General features: G+C 41.2%; 1 protein-coding gene across 5 annotated transcripts in view; it reads right to left on the reverse strand.

Annotated features, from left to right (window-relative positions):
* Window positions 1–22,569, reverse strand: part of TBC1D30 (TBC1 domain family member 30) — a 119,305-nt gene that overhangs the window by 37,363 nt on the left and 59,373 nt on the right. For 3 of the 5 annotated variants that reach the window (XM_034935511.3, XM_024931248.4, XM_055096507.2), the window contains 6 exons: window positions 13,359–13,420; window positions 12,746–12,811; window positions 10,753–10,878; window positions 8,950–9,135; window positions 4,601–4,769; window positions 2,437–2,605 (listed from right to left, as the gene is read on the reverse strand). In XM_034935511.3, the coding sequence (XP_034791402.1) occupies window positions 2,437–2,605; window positions 4,601–4,769; window positions 8,950–9,135; window positions 10,753–10,818 (590 nt within the window). In that variant the 5' untranslated portion in view covers window positions 10,819–10,878; window positions 12,746–12,811; window positions 13,359–13,420. Of the gene's footprint in view, window positions 1–2,436; window positions 2,606–4,600; window positions 4,770–8,949; window positions 9,136–10,752; window positions 10,879–12,745; window positions 12,812–13,358; window positions 13,421–15,654; window positions 15,678–16,217; window positions 16,623–22,569 lie in introns of those variants that run through there. The other 2 variants (XM_034935507.3, XM_034935510.4) reach the window with 2 other exon arrangements.

A 22,569-nucleotide genomic window follows, 5' to 3' on the forward strand; every position in this document is an offset into this window, starting at 1 on the left:
GAGCGAAAGGTAGAAATTCCAAGTTGCAGAAGTCAGGTGAAAGGAGAGGTCCTGGATCACCATATATAAGGCACATGTTACTCAGGTGTACATAAACTGGAGATTACCTATATGCTTTTATGGTTTTTCCAACAGGAAGTTTGTGGGGAAGATTACAGGCACTAGAATCAGAAAGTTCCATATTGAAGTCCCAGTTCTGCTATTCACTGGCTGTGTGACTATGAACTAGCTAATTAACCTTCCTGGGGAAATTTTCTTACTGAAAAGACAGGGAGAATAACCCTATCTACTCCACAGGGTTATTGGGAGAACTGAATGAGATGATGTGTTTAAACTGCCTAACACAATGGCAGGCACTGCAGGCACTTATGATGTATGTCAATTGCCTTTCCTTTCCCTTAACAAGCTGCATGCTCAAAACATATAGAATTATAATAAGCAAAAACTGAAAGAGTTAAAATTCTATCATTCTGATTCATATATCCCCTAAACTTCAAAAAGACCAGCCATTTATTATCAGTAGATTCACATTATTAAAAGCACAGACTCTAGAGCCAGGAATGCCTGGGTTCAAATTCAGGCCATTCCACTTAGTAATTAGGTGACTTTAGACAATTAACTGAACTTCTGTGTGCCTCAATTCTCACATCTATAAAATGGAGATGACAACAGTGCGTACTTTATAGGATGATGAAGAATACATGAGTTTATCCATGCAGAGTAATTAGAACAGCGCCTGTTCATTGCAAGCACTCAATGAATATTGGCTTTTGTTGCAGCTATTATTATTTCAACAGTATGACATCCCTGGGATGATCTTAGGAATAAATTCTGATCCTACAGATTAATGGATAGAGAGGAGTAAAACCAGGATAACCTCTTTTCTTCCTGCTCCTTCATGAAGAACCAACACAAAGGCAATTATAACTGACTCATCATACAGTAAAGTGCTTTACTATTTTAATGTTATAAACCAGCTATGCAGCAACTGGACTACCACACCCAAAGAAACTATCAGAGCTCAAAGGGCTTACAATGTATAGAGTAAGTTGGAAATACATGGCTGCAGCAAGAGGTAGCTATTGGGGGGTAATGAAAGATAAGTAAATAGCACACCAAATCCCATACAGATGAATTTATTTACCCAGCTGAAAAGCAATGTACAATAAAACCAAGGCAAAGGAGATAGCTAGGTGATGTTTAAAAATACACACAATAATAATTTTTTTAAGTCCCTGAATTGATAGTTGGTGGATCTTTCTTTTTTTTTTTTTTTTTTTGAGACAGAGTCTTGCTCTGTCGTCCAGGCTAGAGTGCAGTGGCACGACCTCGGCTCACTGCAAGCTCTGTCCCCTGGGTTCACGCCATTCTCCTGCCTCAGCCTCCCTAGTAGCTGGGAATACAGGTGCCCGCCACTACGCCCAGCTAATTTTTTGTATATTTAGTAGAGACGGGGTTTCACCGTGTTAGTGAGGATGGTCTCGATCTCCTGACCTCGTGACCCACCGCCTCAGCCTCCCAAAGTGCTGGGATTATAGGCGTGAGCTACCGCGCTTGGCCGATAGTTGGTGGATCTTTCTTTGCAAAATTGTTAAAAATGCCAGAAGTCTCCCAGGAAACAACTTACCATAAATACAAAGGCTAGTTAAAAGGTTTTTGAAACAAAACAGTGCCAGTGATTTACTAGTTTTGTGACATGTTGTCTGTGGGAACCCACTCGTCATTTATAGCTCCAGAAGAGAAATGGTAAAAACTTCACTGCTTCTTAACTATAAGTTTCATCCTAATGCTTCTTCCGTTACCCAAAAGGCACAATATTTATGTAGTAATCATAATATATCAAAGGTGAATGAAAAATACCCTATCTTTTTCAGCCCTGCTACTAGTAAAGAATATAAGCAAAATCTATTTGGTAATATGTTTTGGCAGTAACAGATTCCAACAGAGAATTAATTCTTAATGAAAGGAAAGAAGTTCTATGTGTTCTACCAGGCTAGATATCTTGTTATCTCATTTGATTTTATCACAGCCCTGAAAGGCAGAACAAAATAAAGATTCATCAATAATTCAAATTATGATATTAACTAACAAATTCACCTACTCCTAACCAGATCTTTCAGTTTCTCTGCCACCTAAGTTCCTTTCCCTCTTCCCAACTAGTGTCCAAAGAGATGCTGACAAAGAGTGAACCAGCCAGGACACAAGCACTTGAGGAGGAGTGGGAGAATCTACAGGCCTAAAGGCGTCTGCCCCCTTCTCCAAAATAGACTGTATGTGCCAGCAATGAGCCTGCTGAGATTTCAGGAGGCTAAAGCAATTTTAAAAGTTCACAACTTTCTCATTTCACTTAAATATTGATGCTTTACACATTAGAGCACAAAAACTGCTTAAGGCCCTCAACATCACAGAACAGAGCAGAAGGTGGAAATCACTTACTCTCCTAATTTTGCCCAGATAGCCAGCGACACCCTTAGGATGATTTCTGAACCTTCAAAGAAGACTGAATCCCAGATCTTTAAAACGGTCTGATTAGGGAGGCATGTGGCAAAGAGAGTCAGAAACCACTGCATCGTGAAGACATTTGTAAGTGGGGGCTCATATCCACCTGAAATAAAACAAACACATTCAATTCCTTCAGAACTGATGATTGGCAGCATATGCAGATACCCTTTTCTAGTCTTCCATGTCCACTCAAATTTGTTGTATTTCCTGACTGATTTCTTCATATTTCTAAACTCTTGTTCTTTTTTCTGCCATGTTTCTGGAAGAACACAGGTATGCTTAACAAATATGAACTTCAAAAAATATTTACAATACTTCAGAAATCTTAACCTAAAACTTACTTTGGCTCTACCTATTGTAGTGAGCTGAAAATTAAGGAGAAAGTTTTCCTCACCAAAAATAGAAGAAAAAGAAAGGACTTCAGCCTCTCAAAAGCAAAAGCCATCAGATTTTCAAAATCATATAATGCCCACTTATATTCAAATGCTGCTTTGATAAGAATAAATTGCTCACTATAAATTATCTATCAACTTCTTAAGTTATACTTAGTTCTCAGACCACAGTGGAGTTAAACTAGAAATCATTAACAGAAAGATAGCTGGCAAATCCCAAAATAGAGAATAAACATTACATTTAAAAATATTTCCAACTAAAGATCTGGCGTCCAGCAAATTTTGAAATTTCTAAATTTATTAAAAACATAGTACTCCCTCTTACTTTATGTGATCAGTATATATTTTTATGAAATATAAATATTTAGATATTTACACTGATCCTCCCTTCAAATTACAGCCAATATGTACAATTATACCTAAGTGTAAACAAAAAGATGTCTGTTTTCCTATATTCATTTTCTTCTTCCTTACCTATGAACAATGGGAGTATCTTTGTTCAGAGACTAGAATCTGAGGTTGTTCCTCACTAAACATGTAGCTCACTAAAGTGTGTCTGACTAGGGGACAGGGAAGATTGGCCTATCCGGAAGCATTATAAAATCTACACAGTTATACTGCAGAGCCAAGTTAAATGAGATTATTCAAATGGTTTAGAAGGAAATGCCTAGAGACATTCAGGTATCTCTGGGTCCGTGGCCTGCTAGGAACCAGGCCACACAGCAGGAGGTGAGCAGCAAGCAAAACTTCATCTGTATTTACAGCCACTCCCCATTGTTTACTACCTGAGCTCTGCCTCCTATCAGATCAGCAGCACCATTAGATTCTCATAGGAGCACAAGGCCTGTTGTGAACGGTGCACGTGAGGGATCTAGGTTTCGCGCTCCTTATGAGAATCTAATGCCTGATGATCCGTCACTTTCTCCCATCACCCCCAGTTGGGACCATCTAGTTGCAAGAAAACAAGTTCAGAGCTCCCACTGATCCTACATTACAGTGAGTTGTGTAATTACTTCATTATGTATTACAATGTAATAATAATAGAAATAAAGTACACAATAAATATGCTTGAATCATCCTGAAACCATCCCCAAGCCCTGGTCTGTGGAAAAACTGTCTTCCCTGAAACTGGTCCCTGGTGCCAAAAAGGTTGGGGACCACTGGTTTGGAGGAAACACAACAAACTCCTGACGATTCTGTACGCACAGCCAGGGAAGTACAAGCAGTAGGTATGACGACAGCTATGAGCTCAGATACTTCCAAAAGCTGGATGATGCCCAATAGATAGCAGCGGCTCTTAGCTACTCTTTCATAATCTCAATGGTTCAGGTAAAACCAGTTTGTACTAAATTGTACCTGTAGCTCATTTTTAAAGACTCCTACAGGTTTGGTGCCAGCTTAGAGCAGTTTAACTAGATAGTAAGATGTGTACATGGTATTCCATCCAGAGTACATCATTTCAGTTGTTGATCTGGTACTAGTATTAGGCTCTTCACTGACTTCCTAATTATGACCAGTTAGAGGTTCAACATGTGGCCTTTTGTTATTGTCAGTTTTGTTTTCATTCTCTAAAAATCTATTTCATTACACCAAGCTCTTACAAAAATACCTGGAAATATATATTTCCATTCAATGTTTAGGCTCATTTGTACAGTGGAATCAGAGAAGACAAATATTTTCAGAGTTATAATAGCATTGAAACCTACCTCCACTTTCTTTGTTTGCAGTTCTCTGAAGAGTATCCAGGTGCTGAGATAATTCTGGCAGCTTCATTCTTAAAAGGTCTCTGAAGACAGCCATATCCACAGACAATGCCCGGAGATTATTGACAAAATAGCTTTCGGGAAGTACCTTATCAATAAGGTAAATCATAATCTAAAGAAAAAAAGATAAAGCTTAAGACTGCTTTGTAAAAACTGGGATCCCAACACGTCCAAAAGAGAAAATAAGTATTCAAATAGATAAAACGCTGTTAGCCAAAGCACGCTATCCTTAAATGCATCAGTACCAAATGTTCCAGATTTACAAGGCTCTCCTACAGCCTGGCTAGGGAGCATGTGGCATAATCATCTAAGTAACTCAGACCCCAAGTCCGCTGCTGTCTGAAATTTCTAGATGGGTTGCTAGACCTGAGTTCGGCCCATAAGTAGCTGTGATTATGCAACCCTTAGCGTCATTCTGAGAAATGACAAAGCCCAAGCTTGTGCAGCAGCCAGCAGAGCCTCAGTATTGGCTCCTTGATGTCAGCACAGTTTTACAACCTCAATATGAAAACTAAGAGCAGGCCTATCATAAAACACCCCCACTGAAGCAGCTCTCAAGATTTACTCACCATCAACCTGGGCTATTAGAGCAACTCATGTTGGCTCTTTGTCCGCTTCCTGGGAAAATGCAACTATGCTTTGCTTGAACAAATAGTACTTTTCAGAATCTGTATTTCTTTCATAAGGTTGTTATAGAGGTTCTTCAAATTGCTATTTTCATTTTGATTTTTCTACTTGTATTACCTTTCCTAAAATGTCAAGAACCTCTAGAATGACCCAGCCAAACACATACGAGCTCTGTATGTCAATCCCTGGTTCTTTCCCACCAAACTCTTACCAACAAAAATACCTGGAACCATGTATTTCCATTCAATGTTTAGGCTCATTTGTACAGTGGAATCGGAGAAGTCAGATATTTTCAGAGTTATAATAGTATTGAATCACTACCTCTACTTTCTTTGTTTGCAGTTCTCTGAAGAGTATCCAGGTGCTAATTCAGGCGGCTTCATTCTTAAAAGGTCTGGCATGCTATGTACCTGACCCATTCCCTAAAAGACCAGCTCCTTCCCAAAAGCACCAGAAAAACAAAATTAAGAACAAAATCATAACTGGTTCTATATATATAATGGGCTCTATGTCGATGGAAAAGTAGCTATCTCACATTTTGACATTCAGGATACTATAAAACTCTATTTCCACCCCCTAACCCGCCCCACAAAAACAAAAATCTCCCACCCTGCCAAGGGCCCATTTTCCCCTCCTCCCCAGCTTATAATTTCCACTTTTCAGGGTCACAGTTTTGAACAAGTCAGTAGGGCAGGGGCATGCTCTTGAGGAGGACCCTCTCCTTTGTTGTAAGGTGGCCAGACCCAGAAGGCCTTAGCCTTCTTATGTTAGGATAAAATTTACCAGGTACACGTAACATCATCTTGCAAATAAGAGCTCAGCAACAAGAAAGGAGTAAATTCTGTCTCTGCGGGAAGAGGAGGTTCTGGGAGGCAGCAGCTGATGAGGAGAGCAAGTTTCAGCATGGTAGAGTACCCTTGCAGGAACCTAGCACTCTATGGATCAGGATTAGAGGAATTTACAGGATCATGAATGCAGACGTAAAGGATGTACACTGACAACTGTTGTATTTTTCATCTAAGGATAAGACATAATGCTGAGAAAGATATTTGGTTTTTATTGAGAAATTATGATCTTTCAAAATTACATGAAAACAAGCAAAAAAAAATTCTTCAATTATCATACTAATTCCTGTGACAGTGAAATTCTCTATCTGAAGGCATCTCAATGTCTGATGTGAAGACATAGAGCCAGCTCACTCAAACCACCCACCACTGTATTTCCAAGGTCAAATCTTAGATCAAAAAAAAAAAAAAAAAAAAAAAAGCCCGGCACGGTGGCTCATGCCTGTAATCCCAGCACTTTGGGAGACTGAGGCAGGAGGATCACCTGAGAGGTCAGGAGTTTGAGACCAGCCTGGTCAACATGGTGAAACCCCATCTCTACTAAAAATACAAAAATTTGCTGGGCGTGGTGGTGTATACCTGTAATCCCAGCTACTCGGGAGGCTGAGGCAGGAGAATTGCTTGAACCTGGAAGGTGGAGGTTGCAGTGAGCCAAGATCATGCCACTGCACTCTAGCCTGGGTGACAGAGCAAGACTCTATCTCAAAAAAAAAAAAAAGATTTGGCTAAATAATGGGAGAGCTCTGAATTTTTAACAAAAGGTTGAAAATAAAAGATTTGCTAAGTAAAAACTTAAGTGCTAAATAGCAGGAAAAATGGTTCACCTATTTCTAATAAACTATATGTTTCCCTAGTAATTATGACTTGTAGATGCCATGCTGAAAAAATAGATGTCCAATATTTTCCTCAACATCAGAAGTGTTTCTTCATGAAGCCAACCTTCCTCTGCATATTAAATGTCTAAACACAAGATCTACACACTCTTAAAGGATGATGACATCATCTCATTGCATGGAGCCCATTTTCATGGGGGCTGAAATATTCAGTTTCTCATCTTTATCTAATCCCTATTTTTATGTGAGTTTTTAATTTCTAGTTTCTCAAGTATTACTGAGCCCTTTTATAATTTGATTGGCATGTACATTTCCTTCCCTGAACATCTCCATCCGACCCCCTAACTTGATTCACTTATTCCAATTGCTCTAGAGAACAATTCCCATTTTATCATCATACCAATTCCATCTGAAAAAAAAAAAACTGATGAAAGCTGATAGACTGAGTAAACAAAATTGCTTCTTAATAAAAAACATCTTAAAGTCATGTATTTGTCACTGCCTTCCTCCCTCTCCTACCCTCACCTTTTTGATGAACAAGTAACTTCAAAGCTGCTTCCTTAAATACATCAATGGAAAAAGTGAGAGGTTGAATACAGATTTAGATCATGTCAAGCTGGATTTATAACTAGTCCACCATCATTTGTATAAAACCAAGAGGAACATTTGTTTATTTTTCCACATCACATTAATCAGTGATTGACAGTATCAATAAGGTATTCACCATAGTCAAACACAAGTTGTTGGGAGTGGGGTTGTGTCGGGGGGCGGTTCTTGAACACGAAGACTAAGTATCTATCTCATACATCACAAAGCATTGCAATCAAGAGCAGTTTAAAGGTTCAAATATGAATTAGTAATCCCACATTGCCTTAAGCAAATAGGCATTAGCCTCCACATTTAAAATGCTTCATTTCTCATAAGCACTCTATTTCTGGTGACTCACTGACACACATGCAAACTAAGCTTAAATCACTAGTGCCCCATCTCAACATGTTTTTAAAATTTGTTTTAACTAATAAAGGTCGTAGGCATTAAAGATTAAAAGATATTAATGTAAGTCAATTCCATAATGCTTCTCCATGCAAACACCTTCCTTAGACACTCACTCTCAGCCCAACTCCTCCATATCTTGCTCCAAATATGAAAGAGTAAAGCAACTCAATAAGGCAATCCAATCAAAATTAAGCATAACTAGTGTGGGAGGCAGTTCTAACATGACCCCTGAGTCACACCCTTGTATAAGCCCTTCTCCTTGACTATAAGCTGAACCTGGTGACTGGCTTCTAAAGAACAGAATATGGAAATATAGTGGGATGTCACTTCTGATGTTTGACTACAAATCTGTAACTTAAACTCTTTTGCCTTGCTCACTATCTTTTACTCTCATGTTCATTTTGGGGGTGCCAGCCACTGGGTTGAGAGATGGAGAGGCTACATGGCAAGGAACTATAAAAGGCCTCCAGTCAACAGCCAGCAAGGAACCGTGGCCTCAGTCCAACAGCCTGTGAGGAATTAAATCTTGCTAACAACCACATGAACAAACTCGAAAGCCAATGCCCACCCCCAATTGAGCCTTCAGATGAGATCGCAACACCAACCAACAGCAACAGTGATGTGTCCTTGAGGCAGTTAGGCTGTGCCTAGATTTCTGACGCAAAGAAACTGTAAGATAATACATTTGCTGTTTTAAGCAGCTAATTTGTTGAACAGCAATGAATAATTAATACAATTAATATTTAACTTGCTTTAAAAATATGATGTCTTATAAATGAGACTAAACACATAATCATTTGCCTCATAGTTGGCAGCTACATGAATCTGTCACTTGACATGGCTCTAACCTGGAGGAAATGCTATCATAGGTCATTACAAAGGTGTGGCAAACACCTTGGAAAAGGATGAGACATCAAGGAAGAGAGATTATGGTTCCAATTTCTCACTCTCAGAAGAATGTCCATTGCCTTTGTCAGAGCCTGCTACTCACTTTCAGGGCATCCCCTTCATTGCCTTCCATCACTTCCAGAATTAGTGCAGCCAGGATGTTAAAGCCTTGGCAGTACCCAACAGTTTTGTTCCATCGGGCATAAGCCAGCAGCACCCGCTTCAACACAACCCTGTCCTGCTCAGCCTCCTGGCCACAGTAAGAACTACAGCCTGTGCGGTGAAGGTCCTAAATGGAAGGGAAACAATATTTTCAAAAATAACTCCTAATATTCTTTCCAAAACAATACCTTTTTTTTTTGACTCAATAAACAGAGTCAAATTATCAACATAAAATTTTTTTAAAATGTGTATGTTTTTATACATATGAGCCAAAATGCATTTTTAGCTTTCTTTTTCATAATATTTTGTAATATGCTGTTTAAGAGAGATTTGCAAGGGGAATTTCAGTCAGGCAAACTTTCAACTTAAAACGTTTCCAGGATTACCACAAAAAGTAGCTCAGAATTAACAATAATTACATTATAATTTCATGTAAATTGATTGTTTTAATAATATTTCTCAGGTAAAACAATAGTCATCGCAATACATGTATCATTGAGGCTAACATTCTTCCTTTCTACAAATAAAGTATAATATTTAGCTATCAAAACTCTAAATAACATAAAGGAGTGAAATCAAAATAGCAAAAAATGTGATTATAGAGAGAAAAATCATTCTATTCAAATTATTTTATGAATGTATATAAGAAAGACAGAAATATTTGCTATGCTTTAATGAAGGCAATATCTATAATTTAATTACTAAGCAGGAACTACAATTTTCAAGAGCTGAAGTCATTAACTGACACAGCATTCACTTCAATGAGAAAACAAAAGATACTCTTAATAAGATGATTGTTACAAAAGGTGCATTGCCTTAATTCACCAGTTAGACAAAAAGGAAATATTTCAAATATGAGATACTTCATCTCTGCGAAACATATTCTAAAATTCCAAATATATAGCTTAAATGTGAATAATGCAAAGGCTTTTTAGTACACAATGTAAAATTGCATAACTTTTTTAGCATTTGTCTGAAACCAAGTTAGAACAGAAAGTAGCTCATTTTAGTTAGTACTTCCTCCTTAAAAAAAAACCTCCAAATATGCCAAAACATTAGCCATCTTGAGGTGGCCAAAATTTGGATGAAACAACTTTCCTTTTAAAACCCCAGCTGAGTATCACACTGTAATGTACTCATATAAAATCAAAAACCATGTGCTAGAGCCTTATGTAAGAGGATAATACTGGGATCAAACAGAATCAGTATCCTTGGCTTTTAGCACCAGGCTCTGTTCAACTGTAATAATCCAGGTAAGCGAGCCACAACTGCCTACACAGCTGGCTTGAACCCACAAGTATTTGGTTGGAAGTAGACCCCACCTGTGAACCTGTCTTTAGAAATTGGCAGTTAAGAAACTATCAAAGACCCTAATAAGAACCAAATCATTCTCATATGAAATATACTTAACTAACTTTTTCAATCAGTGACTTTTATATAAAAATCCAGTTGGCATCATTGACCCATGACAAAGCGTCCTTCCTGTAGTGTGAGGAAGATTAATAAGTTGATTGTGAATGAAAGCTCATTTGCAAATATTTTCTTCTTACCAGTAACATTTAAATTTATGCAGACAACACATTGTCAAGGTTCCCCATGAAAAAGCTAATGAAATGAGAAGGCAGAAAATATACAGACATTCAAACCAGAAGGTAGAGATCATTTGATCCTCTGTCCAAAAAGCAACTGGCTTTTAGAGTCTTTCTTCTATATTAGGATGACAGGCCAAGTTCAGGGGCATTACCTTGACTATCTGAATTCCCATGGAGTCATCATCAGGATTACTCCTTTCATTGAAAGTGAAGCGCATGGTTTTGTCCCAGTCAATGGCTATACTGTGCAAATAATGATCTGCCAAGGTCAACCAAACCTAAAATATTACATAGACAAAGGAGAATGCCAAAGTAGAATATATAACTTCACCTTTATTAGAAAGTAGTTATTGCATTCGACAAGAAAATGGGAAGTGTCCCTAGACCAGCTATCTATCACTCATAAGTAGAAATCTACAAGAGTCTCACTGAAATGTTTGTTGTACTGATTTGCACCATTTAGGGCCTTTCATTTACTCTTTCAATAAATATTTGTTGAGTTCCCACTATGTGTCAAGCAGCAATCCAGGCATTAGGGATACTGTTAGAAAGACAAACCAAGAAGATTTTCAAATTGTATTTCTGTTCATTGAATAACCTGTATAATCTCATAAGCTTGTTTTACTTGGCTCTGTATTGCTCTCCATACTTAGGCAAGAGCCATCTGGTCACTCATGGTGAATGGGGCTTTTTTTCACCATGGAGTGGCCTCTGCCTTTAAACCATCCCTCTCACACACATACACAAAACTGACAGATGGGCTCCCATAATGAGTAAGTTTTTTAAAAGAGCCACTGGATATTTTTACCCTTTGATTATCTTATCCAGAAAATCTGTTTCTGAAAGTTATATTTCATAATGTCATTTTTATGACTATTTTGAGGAACCCTCAATTTTCAAATTCTAGAAATATAAAGATTAGGCTTATAAATTAATATCCTAAGTGTGTATTTCAAGTTTTGGTATTTAAACATGATTTAGCAGAAATAAACATTGATTTATATATCCAGCCAGACTTCTCTCCTAACCTCAGAAGCATATATCCAAATGCTCACTTGATACCTTCAAATTAGATATCTAATAGGCATCTCAACCTTAACAGATCCAAAACCAATCACTTATTCCACCACCTACCCTACCTACACGTACAGACACACACACACCTCACCTACTCCTCCCATCTGAGTAAACAGTAATTCTACCTCCCAATCACTCAGGCCAAAATCTTGAAGTCATCTTTGACATCCCTTTTATACCTTATATTCAATCCAAGAGGAATTCATGTAAGCTCAGCCTTCAAAATATGTCTAGGATTTCCAACTCCACTACCACAACCCTGATGCATCTGTTGCCTGAGCTACTGCAAGTCTCCTACTGGTCTCCCTACTTCAGCCCTTGTCTCTCATATTCTCAAGTCAGTACCCAGAGTAGCCCGTTCATAATAAAAGTCAGATCATGTCACTCCCCTGCTCAAAACTTCCCAGTGCTTCCTAGCTCACACTGAGCAAAAGCCCAAGACCTATGATAGCCTACCAGGTTCTCCATGATCTGCCACCCCTCAACCCACCACATTACCTCTATGACCCCCTCACCTATTGCTTCCCCCTTTGTTCACTGTGCCCCAGCCCCACCCCACCCCATCTTTGCTTGAATACAACCCAGATGCAAGATGCTCCCGCCTGAGGGCTGAGGGTGCTTGCGCTGGCTGTTCCCTCTGCCTGGAGTATCTCCTCCCAGGTACTTGCATGGCTGGCTTCTCACCTCCTTCAGGGGCCTACTCGAATGTCACCTTGCTATTTAAAATTCCACCTCCTTACCCCTTTTCTCCTAAACGCTCTTTATTTCTCTCTACACTTTATTTTTATCCATGGCACTTATTACCATCTGACATACTTTATATTTTATTCATTGTAAGCTCCATGAGGACAAAAAACTTTGGTCTGTTTTGTTTTTTTCCATTGCTATATCCCTAGAACCTAGAACATTACTTGGCACAGAATAATCAATAAATATTTATTGCATGAATGAATAATCAAGACAGGTTTTCAAGTAACTAAACCTAGAATATATTTTTTGACATTCCAGAGGCTCTAAAGAAGGGCAGTGATGATCCTTCTGTATTCTAGCCCTATGAGTCCTCCTTACCTTTCTCCTCCATTCCTTTGGTATTCCTGTGGATAGCCTGGCAACTGCCTTGAGAGCATCGTACCACTAGGAACAAAGAAGAAATCCCAGGAGGTGATCACAGTGACCTAGATAAGCACTTTGCAATCTTTTTCCCATCTTGACATTCATAGAATGTGCTGAAATTTGCACAGCACAATGGGGTAAACAGTCAAAGCTTCTTTCAGACAGAAGTGATCAGTCCATGGCTATTACTGTGCCACGTCCCACCCCTTGGGCACCCTTAACACATCTGTGACCCCTTTGCAGTACAAACAAAATGGTTGGGAAGCTCTGGTTAATAAGCCAAAATACATATTATGGGGTTCAGAATTAAAGACATTATGGTACAGGTGTGAAATTTATTCATTTAAAAATTTTTCACACATGTACCATTAATAGAAAGTGCAAAATTTGTCACTGCAAATATAAACCCAGGCCACTTGTAGCTCAAAAGCTACTTTACCTGAAATATTGTTGAAGTGACTCATCTTCACATTCATATCAAAGAATACGTTATTTCCACTTTGAGAATATATCTCAATGTGCCCTGTTGGTACCCCCAAAAGAAGAGTGTTTTCAAAACCAAAATTACCTGCTGAAAACCATTTTGACCTAAAGATGGCTCAAGAGTGAATTTCAACTTGGTATCAACTCCTGAAAGAAAAATACATAAATAGATGTTATTTTTGGAGACTATAACAAGTTATATCAAAAATACTAGTAAAAGCTTGATTCTACTGAATCATCACAATTTTTTTTAAAGTATGTATCTTTACTAAATTTTAGTCAATTTTGCCAAAAGGTAAGCATATTGATTCTTAAAATAGGAAAATACCCTACAGCAATAGAAAGTGCCTTACTACATATGATGGTGGTTTACATAGATGCCTGGAGTACCACAAAAGCAAAAACAAAAACAAAAAATGACACCACAGGCTTGGAGTCATACAGTCCTCCATTCGACTTGGTTCCTAGACTGAAACAATTTATCTAACCTATCTCAGTCTCAATTCCTTTTCTTCTTTTTAAGAGATACAGTCTCAATATATCACCCAGGCTGAAGTATAGTGGCTATTCACAGGCACAATCATAGCACAATGCAGCCTTGGATTCCTGGGCTTAAGCAATCCTCCCACCTCAGCCTCCCAAATAGCTGGGATTATAGGCACGTGCTACCACGCACAGCTAATTTTTATATTTTTTGTAGAACAGGGTTTCGTCATGTTGGTCAGGCTGATCTGAAACTCCTGATCTGAAGTGATCCACCTGCCTCAGCCTCCTAAAGTGCTAGGATTACAGACATGAGCCACGGCACCCGGCCCCATTTTTTAAAGGAATTATTGCCCAAAAGTTCAAGGACCAAGAAATGCCAAATACTATCAATAACATTAAGTTTTACAAATTTCAAAAGTCAAATGATGGCATTTTTGTTTCTAAGATTGTTGATTGCAGATTAGGTGTACTAAAAACTTCTCCACAACTTCCACTTCTTAGTGGTTGGTATGAATAGGAGCAATCTTCAGAATTTATGAAATAATAGTAAGTAATCAAGTAGACTGGTCTTTTAAAAAATATATATATACACGGAGTCAAGAAGCTGGAAAGAGATGTATCTGATTTTTGCAAGCCTGTATCAGTATGCAGGTGTTCTTGGAACCCTGGAAGAGCGCTGTAAATTCATGAGTTGGGTCCTAGGTTTCCAAAGTAAGCTGTGGCAGAGAATCCCAGGCATCCAATCAATGCCTTGATATTTCCTTTTAAAGCTTCAGGGCCATAACCATACTCTGCCTGGATAGATAAGTTTTTTTTTTTTCTCCGAAGGAATATTAAGTACCACATGGATCCGCCTCTCTCTGAGGTGGTTTAAACGAAGTCCTGCCCAAACATAGAACGGTTATAACAATGGCCACAGGAGCGTTTCCAGCCCAGCGCACACTTTAAGGCACGCTGAAAACAAGTGAGGTTGCTGTCCAGACGCGAGGTGCTGAATGGAGGAGCGTATAATCATGACGTTTGCTTGATAACAAAGACCAGGAAATTCGGTCCCGCGCTGACTTATTCTTGCCACACTACAAGGATTCCCTGTATGTCTGACCAATATGCTCTTCTGACTTTTCCGGGGCACCTGCTGGGCATCATGCCGATTGCCTTCTCATAGTGAAACCCAGCAGGGGTTAGTTGGCCAAAACCACAACTATCCTCTCATGATCAAAAATGAGCAAGAGGATTTAACTGAAATTGATTCGCCACCTGCATGCAAAAGCTTAAACCAGGTCACTTTCACCCCACTTTTCTTCTAACAGAATACGGGCAGAGAGAAGGTTTATGTTTCATCTGATAATCACAGCTATTCCGGATTCAGAAATACAAAACACTTACTTTTAACGTGGGAAGGAGATTTAAAAGAAAAAAAAAAGAGGTAAAGGAAGATGGTGAATAAATACTACAGCCTCTGCAACTAGACACTTCCTAGGGGAGAACAACAAAGAAACCACGAGGTTGGGAAAGGCAGCGCCGCATCCCACCCTTTGGGACTCTGCAGCTCGATTCTCCTGCGGCTCTACAGCAGGTCCCCAAGGCGCTGGCGCTGGGGGGCGGGGGCCGGGGACCGCGAACCCGCCTGGAATGCAGCCGGTGCCACTCCAGGGAACAGGTGAGCGCCAAGCACCAGTGAGAGTACAGCCAACTCCCTCTGCAGCCACTCCTTGCCAGAAACCTCCGTGCCCAGGAGCCCGCGCTAGGGCCAGGCTCTTAAAATCCCGGGGAGGGATGCCGGGTGATGGAGCCGACACGGAGTTATGCAGTCTGGAGAAGCAGGGATGGGTAAACACAGGCTGACAGTGGGAAGGGCCTTGCCTAGCACGACCAGGCTCGTTCCTGGACCTCACCTATGAAAAGGATCTCCTGCTGCTCCCCACTCGCACTCACAAATTACAGGCTCCAGTTCGAGCTGACCCCGGCACTCACGCTGAAGGGACTCTTGGGAAAATAACACGCGATTTTGCCTTTGCAGCCACTGTCTTCCTCCTCCGACCTCCAGTGTCAAACCTGTGCCACTCTCCGCCCCCACACACCTCTCGCAAGGTCTGGCTTCCTGCGAGCCTGGAACACAATAGGTGGTGCGGCCTCTGAGGGCCCGGGCAGCCACCCGCACTTCCCCGCCACGCGGAGAAAGCCGAGCACACAGGCCGCAGGGTGGGGGTCCGCGGGCAGAGGGTGGAAGCAGCGGGTTCTCCGCGCCTGGGGAGGCCGCTGCCCCACCCAGGCCCCCGTCTGCCCTCTACCCTTCCAGACCAATCGCTCCCTGCAGGTGCCAACGCGGTGCCCCGCACCAGGTGGCACGCGGACTTTCCCCAGAGCTCCCCGGCCTAGACGGAGTCAGGCTAAGGCAGAAGTGCGGGCAGCCCCGGCGCTACTTTACAGCGCCCCATCTGCAGCCCTGGGTCCTCACCCGGCTCCAGGGTGCACAGCAGCCGGGGCGCGGTCCGGGAAATGCAGCTGCGCTTCTTGAGCACATTGCTCAGGATGGTGCCCACGCCGCCGCCCTGCCGCTTCAGGCATCTCCCCCCGCGCCTCAGAGACCCGGTCAGCTTGTCCTGCCGCATCCGAGAGCGCCCCGGGCTCTGGCACGGCTACCGTCCGTCTCGGTCCCCGCTACCCCACTGGCTGAGCGGCTGAGCTCGCGGAGCTGGGTGAGTGTCTGCAGCTGACCGGCCCGTGGGAGCAGGGAGCGCACAGCCGGCTGGTGCTGGAGGGTCACGGGGACTTGCGGGGCACCGCGGGAGCCGCCGAGCGCAGGGAAGCCAGCAGGCATCTGCAGTGCGGAGCCTGCAAGGCTGAGGCAGGAGATCGCTCGAGGCGGGGAGGGCGGGAGCGAGCGAGCGAGCGCGTGGGAGACGGAGGCTGCGTGCCCGCCCCCAATCCCGGCACCGCCGTGCGCAGGCGGGGCCGCCCCAGCTCCCCCGCGCCCAGAAGCGCCAGAGACAGGGAGCCAGTGGGCGCGTAACTGCGTTCGGGGACCAAAAGCAGAAACAGAGATGTCCGTGCTTCTCCCAAGATCTGGGAGGGAACAGAGGGAGCATCAAGGGGCGCCAGTCTCAGGGGCAGAACACCCGTAAGGGCAAGCATCCTCTCCCACTTCCGAGCAGTCTCAGAAGGGGCCATGACCCAACCGCAGGCGGCGAGGCACACGCTTCAGCCCGAATTGCGTTGAATTATTTCCTGGCAGATTAGAGAGGCGCGGAGAAAATGAAGGAAAAAAAATGATTGTTTCTTTTAGAAAAATGGGCTTCCAGAAAAAAAGTGTTCTCTTTTCAAGCAGTATTAAAAAGTAATGTTCCTCATCTCTCCAGCCAGACTTCAGTAGTTCTGAACTATTGCCCATCATTATGGTTTTTAAAAAAAAAAAAAAAAGTCATTCTCAAACGGCAATATTCACCAATAGACTATTTACCATTAAAATGGATGAAAGAAAGGGTGTGGGGGGGGATATAAAGATACTTGTGTTTGCTAATATTTATAAAAAGAAACACTAGATGGATAAACCAAAAACAAATTAGAAAACTTGTATAGGAGAAGGAACATCGTGGAGGAGACAAGAATGGAAAACTGAGTCCTCTCTTGATGTGCCTCCTGTAGTTTTGGCTCTGGAATAACACTATATTAATAATATTAACAAATTAAATTTTTAAAAAACCAGGATGATGGAGCAGCATGCCTATAGTCCCAGCTACTTGGCAGGCTGAGGTGGGAAAATTGCTTAGCCCCAAGAGTTTGAGGCCAGCTTGGGCAACATAGCGAGACCCCATCTCTTAAAAAGACATAAAAATAAAAATAAATTTTGAAAATACATAAAATAGTCTGGGCACGGTGGCTCACACCTGTATTCCTAGCACTTTGGGAGGTCAAGGCAGGAGGATGTCTTGAAACTAGGAGTTCAAAGCTGCAGTGAGCTATGACTGCACCCCTGCATTCTAGCCTGAGCAACAGACCTAGTCCCTGACTATAAATGAATAAATTATTTTTAAATTGTAAAAGAAAACCCTAACAATTGAAAATTAATGGAAACAAATCAACCTAATGGACTATCCCACTTATAGCATAAGAACACAGAAAAAAATAATTCTCTCTTAAGTTGACATAGAACACAATATTATGACTGTACATCAACAGTTGTACATATTCCCAGAGCAAATAAAACTGCAAAGAAACCTTACATTTCATTCAGTAGTATTCTTGTTATTAATAATATTCATATTTCTTAAATTCTTATATCCACTACAGGATAAAGCAAATAAATAAGTATGCTAACATCAAATGGAGCCAAGATGTTTTCAGTGTAATAGAAAATATGTGTATAACCAAAGTAATTAAGTTTTCTTTAAAATATTACAATTATATATTTATATGGGAAACACTAGTATGAACTCATTTTTTTTTCTTTTCAAAAAAATACATACATTCATTGAATAGGTTTAGAAGTAAGGACAACTCAGCAGCAATGAACACCCACAGCACCCACGTTATGGTCTCTAAAAACCATTCCCCACTCAAAGGAACTAAGGCTCCTTTGAGGAGTGACTGATTCCAGGTTTGGGACAGAAAAAGTACAAGATGACCCTGAAACATTTTGATGAGCTCAAAAAGAAAGGAAATGTTTCACAATTAATGGGGTCAAGTCAAAAAGACACAAGAGTCACATAAATAGGCTCCTTCCTATTGGCCAAAGATGAAACAATTTGAACTTGAAAAACAATGGCTGAGCCTGGACAACATGGCGAACCCCCATCTCTACAAAAAAAAAAAAAGCTACAAAAATTAGCTGGGCATGATGGCACACACCTGTAGGCCCAGCTACTCAGGAGGCTGAGGTGTGAGGATCACCTGAGGCCAGGGAGGTCAAGGCTGCAATGAGCCATTATCGCACCACTGCACTCCAGCCTGGGTGATGGTGAGACCCTGCCTCAGAAGTAAAAACAAAAACAAAAAGCAATTAATTGCTGGGTCAGGTGCTGTGGCTCAGGTCTGTAATCCCAGTGCTTTGGGAGGCCAAGGTGGGACAATCACTTGAGGCCAGTAGTTCAAGACTAGTCTGGGCAAAATAGCAAGACCCTGTTTCTGCAAAAATAAAATAACTTAGCCAGGTGTGGTAGTGTATGCCTGTAGTCCTAGCTACTTGAGAGGCTGAGGCAGGAGGATCACTTGAACCCAGGAATTCAAGGTTACAGTGAGCTATGATTGGCCACTGCACTCCAGCCTGGGTGAGAGAGCAAGACCCTGTATCAAAAGAAAAAAAAATGGCTGCTATTGATTGAAAAAATATTGAATATTTTTAAATGCCTTCATAAAGATAGCCTAAACAAGCCAGAAAAAGAAGGCATTCCTATGACGCTTCCCAGAATTTGAGGACAATGTCAGAAATGGTGCAACCCTAAGAATGAGCTGTATAAGAATCTATTAAAAATGAGATGAGCCATCTGCAAAAGTAAAGCAGGCTAATAAAGGACATGCAAGCTATTCAGTTGTAGCTGCCTGGCAGAGGTAAAGATGCTTTCAAAAGGGCAGTACTCTTTGAAAAGGCATCACTTTAGAAAATGAAGTCACTGTTTAAGCTGGTCATGACTAATTGCTTGGCTTAAATTTCCCAACCTTTTGCTGCGAGCTCCGGTACGGAAATTTATCCTCCATCAACCATCAACTTTTTACAGTTTTGGTACATGTTTGTATCCTTCAGCTTTGTATTAATTTTAATAAGACACTCATTGGCTGTTGCAGCCTATCTCAGTTGTACTGAGAGCCATAGGAAGAGGTCTGATGCTTCCCTTTGACCAGTTTTTTAGAGGGCACAGTATACCCTGGGGCTGAAGATGGTGATGAACACCCGAAGTCAAAGAGAGGGAACTGGCAGGAGAAGGAAAATCCAGCAGGACAAGTTGGTAACTGCATGCACAGTCTCGTCTTCCAGACCTCTCATATGCTCAAATCTTAGAGGGTTTTGTGTTCTATTTTAACAAGAGAGGCTATTCATGCTCGGTTTCCATCACTAGGCAAGCCAAGAGGACAAGCAATCAGCTCTGTTCTACAACACTGTCTCTGGAGTGGAGAGGAGGACGTCCTGCCCCTGGGGCTGTGACATATGCCACTCAGACCATCCAACTCCCTTTGGCTCTGACGTCATGCTCACCAAGCAAACTTTGGATTGTCATTTGATTTCCCATATAGACTCTGCTGCAGCACAGAGAATATACTGACCAGTTAATAGCAGTCAATACCCCTGAGTTCACTCACCAGTCAGTAACCTGAAGATACCAAATTTCCAGACTGCCAAAGCTGACATCTAGACTCTAGGCTGTCAACTCACCCATGTGTCATGACTGATAAAAAGACCTCTCTTTAGATTCTTCTTTACTTATAATACTTTTCTTTACTAGTAGTGACAGAAGCTTGTTTGCTTGCAAAAGGAACATTCAATTTCACCTCTTTTAGATCTATTACGAGGAAAATCTAACTCTGTTTTTAAAATAAAATTTAAGAGTTTCTGCTATGATGGCAATAAACAGCAAAGGAATTAGATAATATTATTTTGTTTACATTGGAGAGGAAAGTCAGGACTGCCAACTTTTATAGCAAACAGATAATTACATGAGCACTAAAACACAATACTCTAAAAGCAGTGATGGCCCAAGCCTAGTATTATGTTGATTGTGTGACTCACAGTTTTTTATTTCATGTCTGGAATATTGTTTTCCAAACGTGAAAGATGTCATCTAAAGTCAACTTACAGAGAACTCAAGACAGCATGGACTTTGCCTGAGAATCTCAGGAGCCAGGCCAATTTACCATTATTCTTTACTAATCAAGCTTTACCAATCAAATAATAGTGAATTCACATTTGGGCAAATTATACACTGCCACAGTCTACAATGGTTATGACTTATGCTGAATTTAGGGGAAGGAAGGCTTAATGAACACTTCACATTGGATGAGATAATGTTATTTGGATTGCTAAAGAAAACGAAGGCTTTGAGGAAATGCCCCGAATGTCGCAGAGCTAATAACCTGAGGACATCCCCCACAGATGTGAGCTCCCAGGCTGAAACAAAAAAAAGTATGGACCATTCGGCATACCCTGCATCTTCAGGCCTACATGCTGGGAATGAGGTTTCCTTGAGAGCGAACTTTTCCTTTAATGGGAGAAGAGGGAAGAAGTCAGTAAGAAAAGAAAGCCCAACACAAGGAATAAAAACTACGTCCCAAGGGGCTTCCAGAAGGGGAAGTGGGTCTGAGACCTGTGATTTCCTAATGCTGCTATTTTTTTTGTTTAACAGTAAAGTCTTAAAATAAAAAGGGCCTACGTGCTTATCTTCAGGGACTGACAATTACCAAGAGAAAAGGCCCTGGAAGCCTGCTATGAGGAGAGAGAGACCACAGGGAGCCAGCCTGCTCTGGGGAAGTGGGCCTGGAACTCATCTGTACAGCTGCAGAGTTCCCTGGCAGGTGCTGATGTGCACACAAGCTGAGCATCAGAGATCTCATCAGACCAACAGATCTAGTGCTGTCTCCCATTGGGCAGGAGATGGGGACATTTTGCACCTGTGATAATAAAAAGAATGGAGGTCTGGTGGCATAAAAGCCACTCTTCCTCCTCTCTCCTCAACGCACAATTTTTGAACATGTGTAAACAGCTCCTGAATAGTGAAGTGGCGTCTGCTAACCAGACAAGATCTGTGGCCTTTTCTACAAGAAGTTAACACTTTCCTCAGATCTACTAAAGTAGGGACTTAACAAGTAGTTCCTTCAAGGCCGAGTGCAGTGGCTCATGCCTATAATCTCAGCACTTCGGGAGACTGACCAGCCTGGCCAACATGGTGAAACCCCATCTCTACTAAAAATACAAAAATTAGCTGGGTGTGGTGGCGCACACCTGTAATCCCAGCTACTTGGGAGGCTGAGGCAGGAGAATTGCTTGAACCTGGGAGGCGGAGCTTGCAGTGAGCCGAGATCATGCCACTGCACTGGCAGCCTGGGTGACAGAGCGAGACTCCATTTCAAAAAAAAAAAAAGTAGTTCCTTCAATTCATTATCCAAGACAGAGTCCACAGACTATGAGCATTGTAACAGTTTCCCCCTCATGACAGAGATGAAGGGGCAGGGCAGCAGGAGGAAATTGAGGGGGAAGAAAAAAACTTTAAAATTATTTGACAGATCACATTACCTACATGGGACATTCTCTCTTTATATGATTTTCTTATCTTAGTCATAAAAATAACTTCTCTATTTAAATACAGGCATCCTTTAAGACAATCAGGTGTAGCTTTTGTATTTTGTTAATTTTTGAGAAAGGACTCTATCAAGCATGGAACAGAGAGGCTTTAAAATTCCAACACCAAATCACACTCAGAATGTCATACAGAAATGTACTTAAAACTCTGCTGCCAGATCCATGTAACCTTAGATGCATAACTAACCAAAGATTTTAGATCTCATCATATTCTTCTTGTCGTGGTATTTCCTGTTAAGTATTTTCTTGCTTCAAAATGACCGAAACTGACTCACTACTACTTGAGCTAGATTGATATTGACCATATAAAGACACCTTTATATTTCTTTTATTCATTCACTTATTCATGAAAAAAATCATTAATCAGATGCTGTGGGAAAGGCACTGTACTAAGAACTATGAGAGAGAAAATTATGAACACAGTACATACGCTACCCTCAAAGAGTTTACAGTTGGCCAGGTGCAGTGGCTCATGCCTGTAATCCCAGCACTTTGGGAGGCTGAGGCGGGCAGATCACGAGGT

The sequence above is a fragment of the Pan paniscus genome, chromosome 10 (genome assembly GCF_029289425.2).
Source record: "Pan paniscus chromosome 10, NHGRI_mPanPan1-v2.0_pri, whole genome shotgun sequence".
NCBI classification, from domain to species: Eukaryota; Metazoa; Chordata; class Mammalia; order Primates; family Hominidae; genus Pan; species Pan paniscus.